Source organism: Temnothorax longispinosus, chromosome 11, assembly GCF_030848805.1.
Source record: "Temnothorax longispinosus isolate EJ_2023e chromosome 11, Tlon_JGU_v1, whole genome shotgun sequence".
Lineage (NCBI taxonomy): Eukaryota > Metazoa > Arthropoda > Insecta > Hymenoptera > Formicidae > Temnothorax > Temnothorax longispinosus.
Window position 1 is genome coordinate 15,670,300 of NC_092368.1, and position 19,460 is coordinate 15,689,759.

Below are 19,460 nucleotides of genomic sequence, written 5' to 3' on the forward strand. Positions count from 1 at the left end.
GAATAAATATTTCCTTATGACTACGATCAGTACCTAATACTGTTTCTATATACTATAATGGCTTTTTCACACACAACGCAGAGGTAGAGTATATAGAATTATAAACCGTATCATCCACTGACAAGAGGCGGGTGCCATTAATTGAAAATGAAGCAGAATAGCGCGAATCATGATAAACACTGTTCGGCATCTGAATGATAATAAGATTCAATATGCCCATTCGATATATGATATATTTTCTTGTAGTATATAACTTAATTAGAAATAAATATTTACCTTGTTTCAATTATTACTATAAAATTCACCTTATACTGGAAATATAATACAAGAAATATCAATAAAATCGTCGACGAACAAAAACTGTATCACAGACCATGCTCGAATAATCGACAGGTTGTAAAAAATGTTACGAGAGCACGTACTTACATACGAGAACACGAGGAAAGATTACATACATCTACTACATTTATATACTAGACTAGTAACTTCTACGAAATACATGGATCTGAAAAATATGTATGTATGTATGTACATATGTATGCACATAGAACTCATGCGCATGCGTTAATTGTGTAAGGAATATGGGAATCACATCTGATTGGATGAATTTCAAGCATTAGCACAGGGGTGCGTTCAGAAATTACGCCTATAGGCACACAGAGACCCTCGGGAGAGACTGACCAAAAGGAGAACTGTTATTTCTGTCTTCATTTGAATTCAAACTGGAAATAAGAAAGACAAATTTTTACCTCGTTTTAAGTAGAGTGTAGAGGTCGCTGGGCTTTGTGACCAAATAAAGGTGGTGGGGGATCAACGATCAACGTATTTCTAGCGGAAGGCGGAAGGGAGACGGTGTCGTGTGGAGCACGTGTGGAGTCAGACCAAAATGGTTGGACAGTGTTCGAGCGAGCTTTTGGTGAATCAAAGCAAAATGGCGACGTCCGACTCCAAGGCACCTCTGAGGACGGTGAAACGCGTCCAATTCGGCATCCTCTCGCCCGACGAGATCGTAAGTAAACTGTACGATAACTCGCAAAACAAAATTCTCGCGGAAAGCACTGTCCTGGAGCTTCATGGCGCAATGTCGTGCAACCCGCGCGCCTAGCACATTGGTTTCTTGCGAGAACTTCCCCGTCGAAACGCTTGTCGTAGATATCGTAGGCTGCATTTCAAAATTCACTTAAATTTAGTTAACTAAAATGCATAGTGTACGTGACGTAAACTATAAATTTTAGTTACCCAGAGTGAATTTTGGAACGCTACCGTAGTATTTGCGAATTTTAATTTCATTGCTGTTTGTATAATGTCCGTTTAATGGAAACCAAGAATAAAATTGTGTGTAAAATATTGGTGTATTAGTGCCCATATTGGCTATCATACTTTTGTCAAGTTGATTTTATTGAAAAGTATTATTGAGAATTATGAAGTTATGGGAAAATATCAGGAAAGGCAATGTGACTGTAAATAGTGAATACAACTTTATTTATATTTAAAATGTATATTCAACCACTATATACTATATACATATACATACCACTATATACATATTTGCATTTAATTATGAGAAAGCTACTTTAAGAGCAAAAAGTCGAATTGAAGTCGACTTCTACCGAAACTGACTTGGCAGAAAAGTCGACTTTTTTAAGGACGAAAGTCGACTTCAAGTCGACTTGAAGTCGGCAAATGTCTCAAAAACCGCCGATAGTAGACTTTCCGTCATGACGAAAAGTCGACTTCCCGCCAACTTTTAACGTCGATAAAATAAAAACCGCCGCGTACGTCTGGAGGTCGGTTGTGTATCTTGAGAAACAAGGTGAAAATTATAAAAGTGAACAGATTTTACTAGATTTTGATAAATAAAATCGTAGATACGCTAATAAATTTTCTCACTTTTGTAATTTTTACCTCATTATTTCAAGATACACAATCGACCCCTTGCTGGAGAAACTATCGGAAGTATCGGAGGAAGTCAACGAGAAGACAATGATGAAGTGGACTGTGAATGACGACGTTTCGTGGCGGTGGTCGATAACGCGGCGCTTACGACGTATCTCATCGACTGGATTCGGGGAGCGCTCTATTAGCGCTATTTGCTTATTCTATCCTTGTTTTACATCTGATGAGTGATCAAAACAGAATGATGCAATAGCGTTAATAGCGCGCTCCCCGAACGCAGCCATCGTGTCCTGTCTCGCGGCACGTATTCCTCGCACTCGCGTCTCGCGTAGTCGCGTAAGCTCTGCTTCGACTGCTCCTCCTCGAGATTCGCCGCCATATTGATGATGTATGACGCGCCGCGCCGCTTAATATACACGAAGAAGAATTAATGTTATTTCTTGTGTATAAAATATATGGTAATAGGCTGCGTTCGAAAACATTACTTGGGTGCATACTGCGTCGTTCTGTCTTTGTTACTTACTAAAAATTGAACAAGGACAGAATGCGCGCGCGTGCGACGCTGATGTGGACCTAAGTTCTATAAAATTTTAAAAATAAAATGTTCTACGTTTTTATATTTTTTATAAGATTTCTTACAAGATGTTATGCTTTTGTCCAGCGTCGTATGTCAGTCACTGATGGCGGCATACGATTTCCGGAAACAATGGAAGGGGGCCGTCCTAAACTGGGTGGCCTCATGGACCCGAGGCAAGGTAGTGTTATCGACAGAAATTCCAGGTGTCAAACTTGTGCTGGGAATATGATAGAATGTCCTGGCCATTTTGGTCATATAAACCTAGCAAAACCAGTATTCCATGTGGGATTTATTACAAAAACTATAAAGATATTGAGATGCGTGTGTTTTTACTGTTCCAAACTGCTCGTCAACCCTGTAAGTAGTTATTATTCAAGATATATTGAAGAAATATTATCTCTTTATTGAATCCAGAAATTTTTGGATTTTAATTTCATTAAATTGATTTGTTCACATTTTACATTTTTCCAAAAAGTTATAATTAATTATAGAAATTTAAAAGTAATTTAAAAAAATAATTTTAAAATAGTACGTGGATTATAAATAAATTTTCTCTTTTGTAATTTTCAGCATAATTCAAAGATTAAAGAAATCGTCATGAAGACGAAGGGGCAGCCGCGGAAGAGACTTGCATTCGTTTATGATTTGTGCAAAAGCAAAAATATTTGTGAAGGTGGAGATGAAATGGATATTAACAAGGAGAACGTAGAGAACCAGCCACTGATGGACAGAAAACCGGGTCATGGCGGTTGCGGTAGATATCAACCTAATCTCAGACGATCCGGCTTGGACGTCACTGCAGAGTGGAAGCACGTGAACGAAGACTCGCAAGAAAAGGAGATAATTCTCTCAGCCGAGAGGGCCTGGGAAATCTTGAAACACATTAAAGATGAGGAATCTTTTATCTTAGGCATGGACCCGAAATTTGCCCGTCCGGATTGGATGATAGTCACGGTGTTACCGGTACCGCCGTTGTCCGTCAGACCTGCGGTCATTATGTACGGTTCCGCCAAGAATCAAGACGATCTGACACATAAACTGGCGGACATCATTAAATCGAACAACGAGTTACTACGAAACGAACAGTCCGGCGCGGTGGCACACGTGATCTCTGAGAATATAAAGATGCTACAGTTTCACGTGGCGACGCTCGTCGACAACGACATGCCCGGCATGCCCCGGGCGATGCAGAAGTCGGGCAAACCACTCAAAGCGATCAAAGCTCGGCTGAAAGGAAAGGAGGGTAGGATTCGTGGAAACCTGATGGGTAAACGCGTGGACTTTTCCGCGCGCACTGTTATCACTCCGGATCCCAACTTGCGCATTGATCAAATAGGCGTGCCGCGTAGTATAGCACAAAATTTGACATTCCCCGAAATCGTGACGCCCTTCAACATCGACAAGTTGCAAGTGCTAGTCAGGCGCGGCAATTCGCAATATCCCGGTGCAAAATATATAGTTCACGACAATGGCGAGAGGATCGATCTGCGTTTCCATCCCAAGTCCTCGGATCTGCATCTGCAATGTGGCTACCGAGTGGAACGACATATCCGCGACGATGATCTTGTGATCTTCAATCGTCAGCCCACTCTTCACAAAATGAGTATGATGGGCCATCGCGTTAAGGTGCTTCCCTGGAGCACATTCCGCATGAATCTAAGCTGTACATCACCGTATAACGCGGATTTCGACGGCGACGAAATGAATCTACACGTTCCACAGTCAATGGAGACCCGCGCGGAGGTAGAGAACATTCACGTGACCCCACGACAGATTATCACCCCACAGGCGAACAAGCCAGTTATGGGAATTGTACAGGATACTCTAACCGCTGTGAGGAAGATGACCAAGCGCGATGTGTTCATCGAGAAGGAGCAAATGATGAATTTACTTATGTTTCTGCCCAGTTGGAACGGCAAGATGCCGCAACCATGTATTTTGAAGCCGAAACCACTATGGACCGGAAAGCAGCTGTTTACCCTTATCATCCCAGGTAACGTGAACATGATACGGACGCATAGCACGCATCCCGACGAGGAGGACGATGGTCCATACAAATGGATCTCGCCGGGTGACACCAAGGTAATGGTAGAACATGGGGAACTCGTGATGGGTATTCTCTGCAAGAAAACTTTGGGTACCTCCGCGGGTTCTTTGCTTCACATCTGTATGCTCGACCTGGGTCACGAGGTATGCGGACGTTTCTACGGCAACATCCAGACCGTCATCAACAATTGGCTATTACTGGAGGGTCACTCGATTGGTATTGGCGACACTATTGCCGATCCGCAGACATATTTGGAAATTCAGAAGACGATCAAGAAGGCCAAAGAAGACGTGATAGAGGTGATCCAAAAAGCACACAACATGGAACTCGAACCTACGCCTGGCAACACGCTTCGTCAGACTTTCGAGAATCAGGTGAACAGGATCCTGAACGACGCTCGAGACAAGACCGGAGGCTCCGCCAAGAAGTCCTTGACAGAATACAATAATTTAAAGGCCATGGTGGTGTCGGGTTCAAAGGGCTCCAACATCAACATTTCTCAAGTCATCGCCTGTGTAGGTCAGCAAAACGTCGAGGGTAAACGAATACCCTTCGGCTTCCGTAAGAGAACACTGCCGCATTTCATCAAGGACGACTATGGGCCAGAGTCCCGTGGCTTTGTTGAGAATTCGTATCTAGCCGGTATCGCGCCGTCGGAGTTCTATTTCCACGCAATGGGTGGTCGTGAGGGTCTTATCGATACCGCCGTAAAAACAGCTGAGACCGGTTACATTCAGCGTCGTTTGATAAAGGCTATGGAGTCGGTCATGGTGCATTACGATGGCACCGTGCGTAATTGCGTCGGTCAGCTGATTCAACTGCGTTACGGAGAGGACGGTCTCAGCGGTGAGACCGTCGAGTTCCAGAATCTACCAACGATCAAGGTGAGCAACAAGGCCTTCGAGAAGATGTTCAAGTTTGATTCGACCAACGTGCGATGTCTACAGCCTATATATAATGAATCCATCGTCCGAGAGGTGATAGCGGGTCCCGGAAAGGTAAGGCTGGAAAGAGAGTGGGAACAGTTGAAAAGAGATCGCGCTGTACTTCGAGAGATCTTTCCAAGCGGCGAATCCAAGGTTGTACTGCCCTGCAATCTGCAAAGGATGATTTGGAACGTACAGAAGATATTCCACATCAATAAGCGAGCGCCGACCGATCTCAGTCCTATGAGGGTGATTCAAGGAGTAAAAAATCTTTTGGAAAAGTGTATCATTGTCGCCGGGGACGATAGACTGAGCAAACAGGCGAACGAGAACGCGACATTACTGTTCCAGTGTTTAGTAAGGTCGACTTTATGTACCAAGCGCGTCTCCGAGGAGTTCAGGCTGTCGAGTGAAGCCTTCGAGTGGCTAATTGGAGAAATCGAGACGAGATTCCAGCAAGCTCAGGTGTCACCCGGTGAGATGGTCGGCGCATTGGCGGCGCAATCTCTCGGCGAGCCTGCCACTCAGATGACCCTGAACACCTTCCACTTTGCCGGTGTATCATCGAAGAACGTGACCCTCGGTGTGCCCAGATTGAAGGAAATCATTAACATCAGCAAGAAACCGAAAGCGCCGTCACTCACAGTGTTCTTGACGGGCGCAGCCGCGCGTGACGCTGAAAGGGCAAAGAACGTTCTCTGCCGGCTGGAGCACACGACGTTGAAAAAGGTGACGGCGAACACGGCGATATACTACGATCCTGATCCGCAGAACACTGTAATCGCGGAGGACCAGGAGTTCGTCAACGTTTACTACGAGATGCCCGACTTTGACCCCACGAAAATATCGCCGTGGTTGCTGCGAATTGAACTGGACAGAAAGCGGATGACTGACAAGAGGCTAACGATGGAGCAGATCGCGGAGAAGATCAACGCCGGCTTCGGCGACGATCTGAACTGCATATTCAATGATGACAATGTCGAGAAGTTGGTGCTACGTATTAGAATAATGAACAGCGACGATAATAAGTTCCAGGACACGGATCGGGAGACTGTAGATAAAATGGAAGACGATATGTTCCTTCGGTGTATCGAAGCCAACATGCTCAGCGACATGACTTTGCAGGTATACTGCAGTAAACGCTAATTATGCTTTCGCATCTTTATTCAGTCACTGTTGTTAATTAGTTTAATTTAATTATAGAGAAAATTGTTTTTACGTTTTCTATTGAATATTTCAGGGTATTGAAGCTATCGGCAAAGTTTACATGCATCTGCCGCAAACGGATTCCAAGAAACGCATCGTTATCACGGAAACCGGCGAATTCAGGGCCATTGCGGAATGGCTTTTGGAAACCGACGGGACGAGCTTGATGAAGGTGTTGAGCGAGAGAGACGTGGATCCGGTGCGAACGTTTAGTAATGATATCTGCGAGATATTCCAAGTGCTCGGCATCGAAGCCGTGCGAAAGTCGGTAGAGAAGGAGATGAACGCAGTGTTGCAGTTCTATGGTCTTTACGTGAACTACCGACATCTCGCTTTACTTTGCGACGTCATGACAGCGAAAGGTCATCTCATGGCGATAACGCGTCACGGAATCAATAGACAAGATACCGGCGCTTTGATGAGGTCAGTAAACGAGTTTCGCTTTTTATCGGGATCTTTAAAAGGTGTATATCTATACCTTAAAAATAAAGAATTGTTTCTCTATTTTTAAAAATTTAGAGAAAAAAGGATTTAAAGTTATTAATTTTTAAAAAATTTCCAACTCGATATTTTCTAAACATTGTATCTTAAAAACTAGTAATATATATATATATAATGGATGTATAAGATCTTTTACCTTTATACAATTTAAACTCCTGGTATATTAAAAAAAAAGTATTAACTTGAATTATGACAAAACTTGGAGATATGATTTTTTACCTTTAAGGTACAGATATATGTTACGCAATGATAGAAGATAATAGATCGAAAGTTAGTAAGACATCGAATTTCTTTAGGTGTTCCTTCGAAGAAACGGTTGATGTACTACTGGATGCCGCATCTCACGCAGAAGTAGATCCAATGAGAGGGGTATCCGAGAATATTATAATGGGACAACTTCCTCGGATTGGAACAGGTAATGCGCGTGTACATAATTCTTTTATAGTATAAGAAACATTATGCGACTTGCATAACTTCTAACTTCTATTCGCAAATTTGTCTTGTAAAGAAATGTAAGAAAGACATTAGGACTCTTTGATTATGATCAGCATTTTATCAAATGACTGTTATTTGCTATATATAATAGTGATACGATGTCAATGGTTTTATACGTGTGTTTAGGATGCTTTGATCTATTATTGGATGCTGAGAAATGTAAATCTGGTATCGAGATTCCTATGGCAGTTGGCGCAGGAATGATGGGAACGGCGGGAATGTTCTTTGGCAGCGTAACTGGCATGTCCAGCATGAGTCCTCAGATGACTCCTTGGATGGAAGCTACTCCTGGTTATGGTGCATCAAGTATGTCGCCAGGTAAGTCTCGTATAGTATATAATTTCAAAACAAAATAATAAAAATGTTGTTTAGCTTCTAAATGCGTTTCGAACAATATTAACAATTATTCTCTTTTTGTTTTATAGCATTGAGCAGCGGTATGACGCCAGGTGGTGCATGCTTTTCACCGTCGGGAACATCAGATGCATCGGGCTTGTCGCCAGCATACTCGGCTTATTCACCGCAACCGGGAAGTCCCGGTAGTTCGGGTCCGAGTATGAGTCCATTCCCGATGTCACCAGCTGGTACAGCGTCACCTAGTTACTCTCCGACATCACCGGCGTATCTGCCCACATCGCCCAGCATGACACCCTCGAGTCCAAATTATTCGCCCACAAGTCCTACGTATTCACCAACCAGCCCGAATTATTCACCGACATCACCAAGCTATTCCCCGACAAGTCCGAGCTATTCGCCCACTTCGCCGAGTTATTCGCCGACGAGTCCAAATTACTCGCCCACTTCTCCGAGTTATTCACCGACGAGTCCAAGTTACTCGTCTACCTCACCGAGCTATTCGCCAACTAGCCCAAGTTATTCGCCCACATCACCGAGCTACTCGCCAACTTCGCCGAGTTATTCCCCGACCAATCCAAGTTACTCGCCCACAAGTCCAAGCTATTCACCCACGAGCCCGAGTTACTCACCAACTTCACCAAGCTATTCACCAAGCTCACCTAACTACACACCTGCTTCACCCTCATATTCGCCGACTTCGCCCAGTTATTCGCCTAGCTCGCCGCAATATTCGCCTGCGAGTCCAAGCTACTCTCCCGACAGTCTTAAATATTCACCGACGAGCCCAAGTTATTCTCCTACCTCGCCATCATTCGCCGGTACATCGCCACAATACACGCCTGCAAGTCCCACGTACTCGCCGACCAGCCCGACATATTCGCCTACAAGCCCATCGTACTCGCCGAGCTCGCCGCAGCACACTGCATCTGGCAGCACCCGGTATTCACCCAGCAGTCCGAATTATTCACCTACCAGCCCGACGTACTCGCCCACAAGTCCGCAGTACTCGCCATCAAGTACCAAATATTCGCCCACGAGTCCCACGTACACACCCACAAGCCCGAGTTATTCTCCGACGAGTCCAACGTACTCGCCGCCCGTACCGGGATACTCGCCCACGAGTCCCACGTACTCACCAGCGTCACCCGCTTACGAGACAGACGAGTAATTTGTTTTTAAGTTATTTTCATAAATTATATTTAGATACTTATTTTAGTAAGTTAATTATAAGTCCGATTGTAATTATCGCCGCGTGGTTATACATAACTGCAAATAAACTTAACGTATTTGTTAAGATGTTTCGTATATGACCTTTTTGGTACTTAATAAATTGGGCATAACATGATCATGTTCAGTCACGTTAGAAAGTCGAGGGCAGTTAAGAGAAAATTAGAAACGTGAAAAAAAATTACTATCTATCAAATAGAAATATGTAGCCGATAATTTCGGCTGTTAATTATATAATTAGTGCAGATTATGATGCGCTTTCGCCACTCGTACCAGGAAGGTTGTGATAAACATAATGACAAGAGTGAGGTACATATCTGGGGGAAAAATTTGAGTGTGCTATAAAGCGAGCGTGTTGATTCGTGTGTTATAAGCGAGTTGTATATGAGAGTATCTTAGGGACCACAGAATTTTGTAAATCAGCAATCGAAAAAATAAACGAGCTACTGGAAGACTATACTGATACCAAAAAAATACGCAAAAATTCAGGGAGATTATTGATGCAAAAAATGTCTAAAAATTCAGAGATATAATTTGTATATGCGCCTTTATTACAACTATACTGTTATTACGACTACTATTCTTGTAGAGATACAATTTATCTTCTACATCTAGCAAGCTGCACGACGTTGTACGTTCAAAACTCTGTATACTTCATTGATGTTTATTCTATTAGGTATAGATATCTGTGATTTTATTAGAAGAACGCGAAAGTGAAAATCTGCGTTGAAGTGAAACTATTTTGTATTATCTCAGTTATATAAATGTATTATGCAAGCATTGTTAACGTTTTTGTTTCTTTTATGCAACAACGATCATTCTTATGACTTGGAGTATATCAAGTCACAAGCTTCAATATTCGTTACAAATAAAATCTAAAGATATAATCCGGGAGTCAGGGCTATTAAAAAATGAGAATATTGAAGTTCACGGCGCAAAGCTGGAATTTTTTTTAATCGATTCTTATGATATCCCGTAACAAGCGTGTAAAGTCTCTAAAATCAACTCGGCCCGCTTCGCCTTTTTTTATTGCAAAATATATTTAAAAACGCGTTTCTGTATAGTTTTCTTTAAATAACTCCTTCTGTGTTGGTCAAACGACAAAACTTGAAGAGAGGAAAATTGTTCGGAAGAAAATTTCCTATAGAAATAAGCCTTAAAAAAATTTAAAAAATTTTTTTAATTGCAAAATTGCAAAAAATACGCGAAAAAAGGGCCATTTTTACAGGTTCCCGAAAACTGGGTTAAAAATTATCATATTTAAGTGGACATTCACTCAATAATACCTTTCAGTATGCTGAACAAGTGTGCACAAGGCTCGCCTCCAATTTTTATATGGCTGCCTATTAACAAATTATTTATGCAAATCGGACGCTTGGCTCTCACGTCTGAACGGGTGAACTTATTTTGATGCACTTTATCGGAAATGAAAGGTAACGATGTCTACTTTATGAATTTAAAATAAAAAAATTTTTTTTTCTAAAATTTGACTATTATTTTAAACAATTTAAATTTCGCATATTAAATATCGGCGTTATTTATTGGCGTACAGTAATGCAAATAGCACCATTGGTTTGCGCTTAAAAAATTATGAATTTCAAAAAAAAAACGTCCCGATACGACCAATAGAAGCCGAGATAATTGACTTTTACATAATTAATGATTACAGCTAAATTATTTCATATTTTTACTTGAAATTTGGTGTGAAGGTACTAGAGTGAGTGCTTTAACGGCGGAATTTTTTCGCTGCAATTCGACTGCCAGGTTCGGCGAAAAAAAATGTCGAATACAACGGTTTTAGAGCGAGAGCACCGGAGCGGACGCAGCGGCGGGTCGACTACGTGGCGCGCAGGCGCGCGAGCCGCCGCTGCGTCCGCCAAGCTCGCTTAATTAACAATTACTTTTCTCTGCAACAAAAGCACGTATCCAAACGATTTTTTTTTTAAATCTGCTTGAAATTTTCCGAATTTTATGATTATCACATTATAAATATCATATTCTCAGTATTAACGGAGATAAACAAGATATATTAGGAAAAATATGTATTAATTAATAACAAATTATTTTTGTGATATTTTATACTGTATTGTATATTGTATATTGTCAATACAAAGAGAAAATAGGTTTTCTACACACTTATTTTACTTTATTTTACGTTAATTTTTCCGAGTCTTTTTTTGCTTAAAATAATTTAATTTGTTTTTCTAGTTGCAAATAAAACAGAATAACGCATGGTGAACTTCTTGAATCTTTGAAAGATTCAAACGACTTTTCTTTAATATATAATAGTTTATCACTATTAGTTACGAAAGTATATCTTCTTTTTAATGAAATAATCATAAAGATCAGGAAAATTCACGAAAATGAAATAAAATAAGTGTATAGACAACCTATTTTCTATCTGTATTGACAATATATAATATACAATACAGTATAAAATATCACAAAAATAATTTGTTAATAATTAATACGTATTTTTCCTAATATATCTTGTTTATCTCCGTTAATACTGAGAATATGACATTTATAATGTGATAATCATAAAATTCGGAAAATTTCAAGCAGATTTAAAAAAAAAATCGTTTGGATACGTGCTTTTGTTGCAGAGAAAAGTAATTGTTAATTAAGCGAGCTTGGCGGACGCAGCGGCGGCTCGCGCGCCTGCGCGCCACGCAGTCGACCCGCCGCTGCGTCCGCTCCGGCGCTCTCGCTCTAAAACCGCTGTATTCGACATTTTTTTTCGCCGAACCTGGCAGTCGAATTGCAGCAAAAAAAATTCCACCGTTAAAGCACTCACTCCAGTACCTTCACACCAAATTTCAAGTAAAAATATGAAATAATTTAGCTGTAATCATTAATTATGTAAAAGTCAATTATCTCGGCTTCTATTGGTCGTATCGGAACGTTTTTTTTTTTTTTTGAAATTTATAATTTTTTAAGCGCAAACCAATGGTGCTATTTGCATTACTGTACGCCAATAAATAACGCCGATATTTAATATGCGAAATTTAAATTGTTTAAAATAATAGTCAAATTTTAGAAAAAAAATGTTTTTATTTTAAATTCATAAAATAGACATCGTTACCTTTCATTTCCGATAAAGTGCATCAAAATAAGTTCACCCGTTCAGACGTGAGAGCCAAGCGTCCGATTTGCATAAATAATTTGTTAATAGGCAGCCATATAAAAATTGGAGGCGAGCCTTGTGCACACTTGTTCAGCATACTGAAAGGTATCATTGAGTGAATGTCCGCTTAAATATGATAATTTTTAACCCAGTTTTCGGGAACCTGTAAAAATGGCCCTTTTTTCGCGTTTTTTTTTGCAATTTTGCAATTAAAAAAATTTTTTTAATTTTTTTTAAGGCTTATTCTTATAGGACATTTCCTTCCGAACAATTTTCCTCTCTTCAAGTTTTGTCGTTTGACCAACACAAAAGGAGTTATTTGAAGAAAACTATACAGAAACGCGTTTTTTGATATATTTTGCAATAAAAAAAGGCGAAGCGGGCCGAGTTGATTCTAGAGACTTTACACGCTTGTTAGGGATATCATAAGAATCGATTACAAAAAATTCCAGCTTTGCGCCGTGAACTTCAATATCTAATCCCCTGACTCCCGGATTAATATAGTAAAGAAAGAAATTGATGAAATCTGCACTGACAATATCTTGAAATACAAATATACATATACAAATATAGATATGGATCAAATAAATGCGGAAATATGAAACATATAATAGAAGAAAAAGTGTATATTTACTCGGTATAATTTTAACTAACTCGCTTTTAAAATAAATAGTTATGACATCAAGAATGACAACCACTATATTATTCGAAGTAAAGCACAGCATTTCGAGTACATCCTATCGTCTAGTCTACGACAGCTTGCTAAATACGAAAGTCATATACATTGTAGGTCTTCCTCGTGGCTCTCCCGTCCGGGCTAAGTCACTCGTGTTCGATACGGTATCGGGTTACCTCGGTGCTGCGGTAAGGTGCGTATCGCGAAACCGGTCCAGATTCTTACCACGATGAACATTATGTGTCTCAGTACCGTGACATCGCAGCGAGCAACATGAATCCTGAAAGCGCAACGTTGTGGAAGGACGGGAATTCGGGACTGTCGTTGCTCTTCGCCACACTGTGCATCGTCGATATTTTCGGCGTATTCCCGATAACTGCGTTACCTCGATCGATTGTCCAGTGCGGTGAGATCTCGCTGCAATTTTTATCGGGCTTAAGAGAAATTTCTGACGATATGGAATATTTTGCAAGAATACCGAACATCCTGAGAAATCTCTGTAATCTCTCTCAATCATGAATTAAAAATATTTGCCAGAAATAAAAGAGGAATTTATACGAGAAATTCTGTATAACGAAAGAGAGGCTTGCTTGATTGCGACAAGTGTTTGTAACGATTGTATATTTGCGATGACATATAGCAATAAGTTAATGTTAATTAAAATAAAGAGTATCGCGTAATAATTATTGATTCTTGTATTAATCTATCAATAAAAGTGCCAGCACAAATTGTTCGTTTGTTAATGGTTTCTTTTGCCACGTTTAAACGTAAAATTCCATTTAACTGGTTTTCTTTCATTTTCGCACACGTAACGTTTACTTCGGCATAAAAAACAGCCTTCAGTTTGTATCGGTAGCTTAAATTACGCATATCAGTTACGAACAAAGACTCCTGTAGATAATTACGTATTGATTTATATAAAATACGTACTCGATCCCGATAGTTCTATATGGCATTAAACTGGCGAATGGATTCTTTCCGCTATATAGATGGTCTACCTCTTTATTCAGGATTGTGTTTATTCTATCTGTCTCCTTTTTAAATGCATGTGGTGTGGCAGACGTTAAAATAAACAAACAATTTTGTTTCGCTATCATCTGTATGGACGGCGCCCACATTTCCTCACTGGACCCAAGTTCATGCTCGTAAATATACAGATTATAAATCCCACAACCAAGTCCGGTTTTACGAATGACGGGCTGCGTACATAGTTCTCGTATAACACACCGTGAAACTCAAACGTTAAACATTTTTTCCTTCGTGACATACAGTTATCGCAATCATGAAACGGCCTTAATTTACATGTTAATTTCGGTCCTATCAATATAACTACCACTGACACCTCGGTCCCTATTAAACGCGGCAAAATTTCCCACCCTATCAATCTGAATTTTTCGCTCGTACTCGCACCTAGAACATGAACGACTATAGATCTTTATTACTTTTTGGGACATCGTTTGGGACATAATAATCGCATAGCATAAAACAACGTTAAGGAATGTGTCAGATAATCTGAGTTTAAAGCCATACAGGACCGGGCGTTGCACATCTCCGAGTCAGTCTGAATATTCCTAAGCCTGTATAAAGTCTTTCATATTCTGAAAAGTACTCTTGCAGGAAATGTGCGAGTACTGTTGCGGGAAATGTTGCAAAGATGTAGGTACGGATGATTGTTTCCCTCTTCTATAGATGATAAATTTATATACGAAGACATAGTTCAATTGAACGCAGATGTCCTTGTGCTCAATGCCGTCTTTGTGATTTTTGCAAAAGCTGGCAGCACACTTCTGACAACTCTCCAACGATTTAATGTTCCGTTTGTGGCAAACTAGGCACTCCCTTGGTAAACAGAACATATCCATCTCACTCACATTCAGGCGACGTCCTTTATGGACGACACTAGCTGCGCGAAAGTCAGCTTCTTGCCGGCCCATTCCTCTGTAGTTTCACCGCGATAATCCATGCTGTCGTCTCGCAGCACCTCCTGTATGGCTTTGCACAAAGGTTTGTGCTACTTCCAGTGCTATTTCTGATGTTCCTTAATTCCTTACCACAATAGGAGATCATCTTACAGTTACTGCATATATATATATATATATATATATATACATATATATATATAGCTTCAATTGAACGCTGTCGTCAAACCGTTTGCAAACGTGACACATGGTCCGACCATATAGTTACGGATCAAATATACCTCCATGTCAATTCGAATTAAAGCAACAACTTTTGAGAGCGTCATACATCGCAACCATTTGGAGATATGCTTATTTGCAGCATATGACAAATTTGTCTCCGATTGAGAATGGCTGGAAAGAAGTTGACGAAAAGTACGAGTTTACTTGGTTCGAAGGAGTGCACCTGCCCCCGTTCGTAAGCGATATATTACTTGAATCGAATGAGGAAAAAATGAAGGTATATTTCATAAATTAATTTTATTTTAAATGAATGTAAAATTAATTTTGAATAAATAAACTAATAATAAAGTTATAATAATGATGCAACAAATAATTTGAAATTAATAAAGATGCTTATCATTATAATAACTCATTAATCATTTATAATATTATATTTTAGTTTATAAAAATATAAAGAATTTTGGTTGAAATACTGTTAATAAATCTTTAATCATGCAGACTTTAGAAATATGATTTTAAGATAATAATTATTTTTTTACAAATAAAACGAGTTAATTAGTTTAGTTCGTAAAAGTTTTGTTTTTATCTCGCAGCTTATTAAAATCGTGTAATTTTAATAATAAATTCAACTTTGAATTATTTTCAGATCATGAACGTACTCAATCAAAGGAAATCAAAGAAGAATCCGATAACGATATACCGACAACACACCGAGCTCACCGATGATGAAAATGAAAGTTCGTCAGAAATTGAAAGTTTGATTACAGATTATCCAGATGAATAAATTAATAATTTTAATAAATAAAGTTAATTGATTTTTTATAAGCGTATATACTTGCATAATGTTGACTACTTTAAAATATAGTTTTATTTTTAAATTCCTTTATTTCTGATTATTACATAATTAATTACACATCATTCCACTTTAAGTACGAAATCGTTTACGTTTTTCCTTTTGGACAAGTAAAATATTTTTCAATGAGTAATGCGTTAATAATATTTAGAGATACGGCGGGCAACGAGCTACCGGCGCGCTCGTGCAGACGACTTTAAAGGGGGTGCCACACCAATTTTCCAGCCAGTACAAGTAGCCAGACTTATTTTTTTATAATTCTATATATTTAAACTACCATCTTGACAAGTTACAGCTCTAATAATCAAATGATTCTACAAATCGACTTTTTACAACGACTTTGGGAGGATGCCAGACTCATTTTCCAGTGTCAGTTGCATGCCAGACTCTTATAAAACATTTCTTTATACAAAAAACAATAAATATATAAAAGCTCAACACTAATCAAATTCTTCCAACATAAGTGTTTTTACGACAAGATCAAAGGCGCCGCAACGCCCATTCCAGCGAGACAGCGCAGCCAGACTCTGCATTTCATCAACAACACTATTAAAACAAGAGAAATTACTTTGTTCCAAGACTAATCAAATTGCTGACACTTTTGTGTCGTTACCTCCCAGCCTCCCGGGTTATATGCTTACTATAGGTCAGTCAAATTAGACATTGAGGTCGAAAGTGATGCGAACTTTTTTATTCCTTTTTAGGTGTGTAGGGGGTGTTTAGAAAAGCTTATTTTTGAGTTGTCGGGGTATTTGACCCAGAGCTTTTTGAGAGGGGACAGGAAACCAAAATTTTCGCGGTTTTTTGCATTTATCTCGTTTCGATTAATAGATAGCATTTTTCGCTCGTGAGAAAGTTGTAGGGCTTGAAAAAACGAAGAAAATGAGCGGTGATTCGTTCCGATTCGTCAAAAATTGAGCCCAGCAGGGCGATTCTCTAACTCCTTAACGTCCTTAACGACAGTTTCGGTATCGTTGCGCAGGTATTATATACGATAAAAATGCTGCGCAACGATACCGAAACTGTCGTTAAGGACGTTGAGTTAGAGAATCGCCCTGCAGGGGAGCCTCCGGAAGTCGCGCGTGTCGAGCCGAGCGTTCGGAACTCGTCGCGTTTTTCGCTTTTGTCTCTTTTCTGATAAATGCAATCGAAAAATGACTAATATGAAACTTGTAGAGGATAAAAATACCTACCATTTGCCGCACATTACAACGAAATTCATTGAATTTTTGGGGTCCTCAATTTTTGGGGGCTCGCCCAAGGGGGGGCTCAATTTTTGACGAATCGGAACGAGTCACCGCTCATTTTCTTCGTTTTTTCAAGCCCTACAACTTTCTCACGAGCAAAAAAGTGCTATCTATTAATCGAAACAAGATAAATGCAAAAAAAACCGCGAAAATTTTGGTTTCCCCTCCCCCCCTCGAAAGCTCTGGGTAAAAAACCCCGACAACTCAGAAATAAGCTTTTCTAAATACCCCCTACACGCCTAAAAAGGAATAAAAAAGTTCGCATCACTTTCGAGCAAAGGCCTTTTTTTGTCTAATTTGACTGGCCTATACGTATTATGCGTTATGCAGAAGTGTGTGCTCCCCCGCTTATTATTATGTCTTTATAGTGCACACAGTGTACAAATGGTGTAACATGTAGTGCACTAGAGTCCTATATAAAGAGAGAAGCGCAACCGGTGTATCGGCTGCTGATTGGCTCCGCCATTTTGTCGACGAACAGTGGCGCGACTTCTTCCTGCTTTGAGTGATGCAATGTCATGTAATGTCATCTGTTTGGATATCATAGTACACAATAAATGTATTGGCATCGACAAAATATGGTCAGATGCTTCGAATTTTTCCGACAAATATATTTTGGCCAAGTGTCGTAATCTTATATTCGGAAATCTTGCCGACATCATGGGAGGTTACAACAAATGTTGCATACCTGGATGCTTGACAAATATGGCCAGGTCGTATTCTTCGGAAATTCCGACAAATAGTATTTAAAGGCCAAGTGAATTATAGTTGTGGGACAATAGCATGTGGGACTATGCGGACAGTAGCAAAGTTATTATAAAAAATGAATCTTTTTAACAGAAAATTGATTAAAATAAATAATTGAAAATATTTACTGCAAATAAATATATTTTTACTTTTAATCATATTCATGCAACAGTATGTTTATGTTATTTTACTTACACAAATAAATATTACAAATCTTGGAATAAAATACATAATCCAATTTTGATCCTTTTATTTTGATCCTTTTATTTTGATCCTTAAATTTTATCTGATTGAGGTCCGGATGCACCGACCTCTTGGTAAACTGATAGTTAAATCATATGTTTTTCCTTCACATTAGACAAAGATAGACATATGATTTAACTATCAGTTAGCTTACCAAGAGGTTGGTGTAACCGGGCCTAAAAGGATTTCAGTAGAAATTGTTTCTGTAAATCAATCGATTAAACATTGTTTTTACACAAAAGTAGGTATTCACTGAACTAACTTTAATAACAGTAATTGGTAAATTAGATATTCCAATTTCATATCTTTTACACTGTTCTCGGCTCTTAATTTTTTTATAATTCTCGAGTTTCTTTTTGCTTCTTCTTTCAGTTGTTCCAAATATGCTGGTCTATTTGATATCAACGAGTCTTTCTCTATTGTTGATCTGGAAATGTAAAATAATTACTTATTAAAATCTTCAAAGATAGTACTTAATCAATGACTTAAAGAAACAAGTGACACTTTATTAGCAACAAATACTCACATTAATCACAAAAATTATTCTGTCAATAGTGTATGGATTTCTCTTGGACCTTCGCAAAATTATTCTACACGTTACGATCAAATAAATCAGTTTATTTTTAAGTCAGTATTAAAATCTCTGTGATCAAATTACTTTTATATGAATATATATTCACCTTAAATTTGTTACAACTCAAAATATTAACGAACAGCAGCACGTTGGGACTCCACGTTACAAATAATTAACTTAAACTTTTTTTAAGTTTGGGATAAGCCTATCACCGTGTCTCCAACTGAGGGTTTTAGTTAATTAACTCAAACGGCAATCTATAATAAATTAAAAAAGTATAAGGTATAGCTTATGTATAACATAACCTCCCTCCTCCCTTTAATCAAAGAAAACCTCTTTCGATTTTTTTACACTCACATACACGGAGCCACGCGTCATTCTGCTTCTCCACATTTTACGTTTGATATTCGATCTGCGACGAGGACAGAATGATACTTATAGCGCTGAAAGCGTCAAAACGAACGCGAACGCAGCCACAGAAACTCCGTTTTTCTGGAGCTAAAGAGCCAGTTAGATAAAAGAGAAGGGGAATATCACGTGATATCAGGCAGCCATTTTGTCGACGAGTAGTAGCTATACATATATTGCTCGGTTGCGCTTCTCTCTTTATATAGGACTCT

General features: G+C 39.2%; 1 protein-coding gene and 2 long non-coding RNA genes across 3 annotated transcripts; 2 read left to right on the top strand and 1 right to left on the bottom strand.

The window, feature by feature from the left end:
- The first annotated feature begins 888 nt into the window (after window positions 1–888).
- LOC139822161 (DNA-directed RNA polymerase II subunit RPB1-like) lies at window positions 889–10,012 on the top strand. Its single transcript, XM_071793765.1, has 7 exons — window positions 889–1,009; window positions 2,558–2,830; window positions 3,044–6,571; window positions 6,687–7,075; window positions 7,450–7,568; window positions 7,775–7,966; window positions 8,074–10,012. Exons 1-7 carry the CDS (start codon window positions 932–934, stop codon window positions 9,171–9,173), a joined length of 5,679 nt encoding a protein of 1,892 aa, XP_071649866.1. The 5' UTR covers window positions 889–931; the 3' UTR covers window positions 9,174–10,012.
- A 2,807-nt stretch (window positions 10,013–12,819) lies between these two features.
- On the top strand, window positions 12,820–16,000 carry LOC139822205 (uncharacterized). Its single transcript, XR_011734477.1, has 3 exons — window positions 12,820–13,441; window positions 15,316–15,453; window positions 15,823–16,000. It is a non-coding gene; the product is annotated as an uncharacterized lncRNA (long non-coding RNA).
- A 1,791-nt stretch (window positions 16,001–17,791) lies between these two features.
- On the bottom strand, window positions 17,792–19,321 carry LOC139822537 (uncharacterized). Its single transcript, XR_011734535.1, has 5 exons — window positions 19,198–19,321; window positions 18,947–19,097; window positions 18,793–18,856; window positions 18,219–18,693; window positions 17,792–17,806 (listed from the first exon to the last, which is right to left on the bottom strand). It is a non-coding gene; the product is annotated as an uncharacterized lncRNA (long non-coding RNA).
- Between the last annotated feature and the right edge of the window lie 139 nt (window positions 19,322–19,460).

Coding starts and splice junctions, on each gene's coding strand:
- LOC139822161 (XM_071793765.1), top strand. CDS start 932: ATGGCGACGTCCGACTCCAAGGCACCTCTGAGGACGGTGAAACGCGTC. Junction 1,010..2,557: donor TCCTCTCGCCCGACGAGATC/GTAAGTAAACTG, acceptor GCTTTTGTCCAG/CGTCGTATGTCAGTCACTGA. Junction 7,569..7,774: donor ACTTCCTCGGATTGGAACAG/GTAATGCGCGTG, acceptor ACGTGTGTTTAG/GATGCTTTGATCTATTATTG.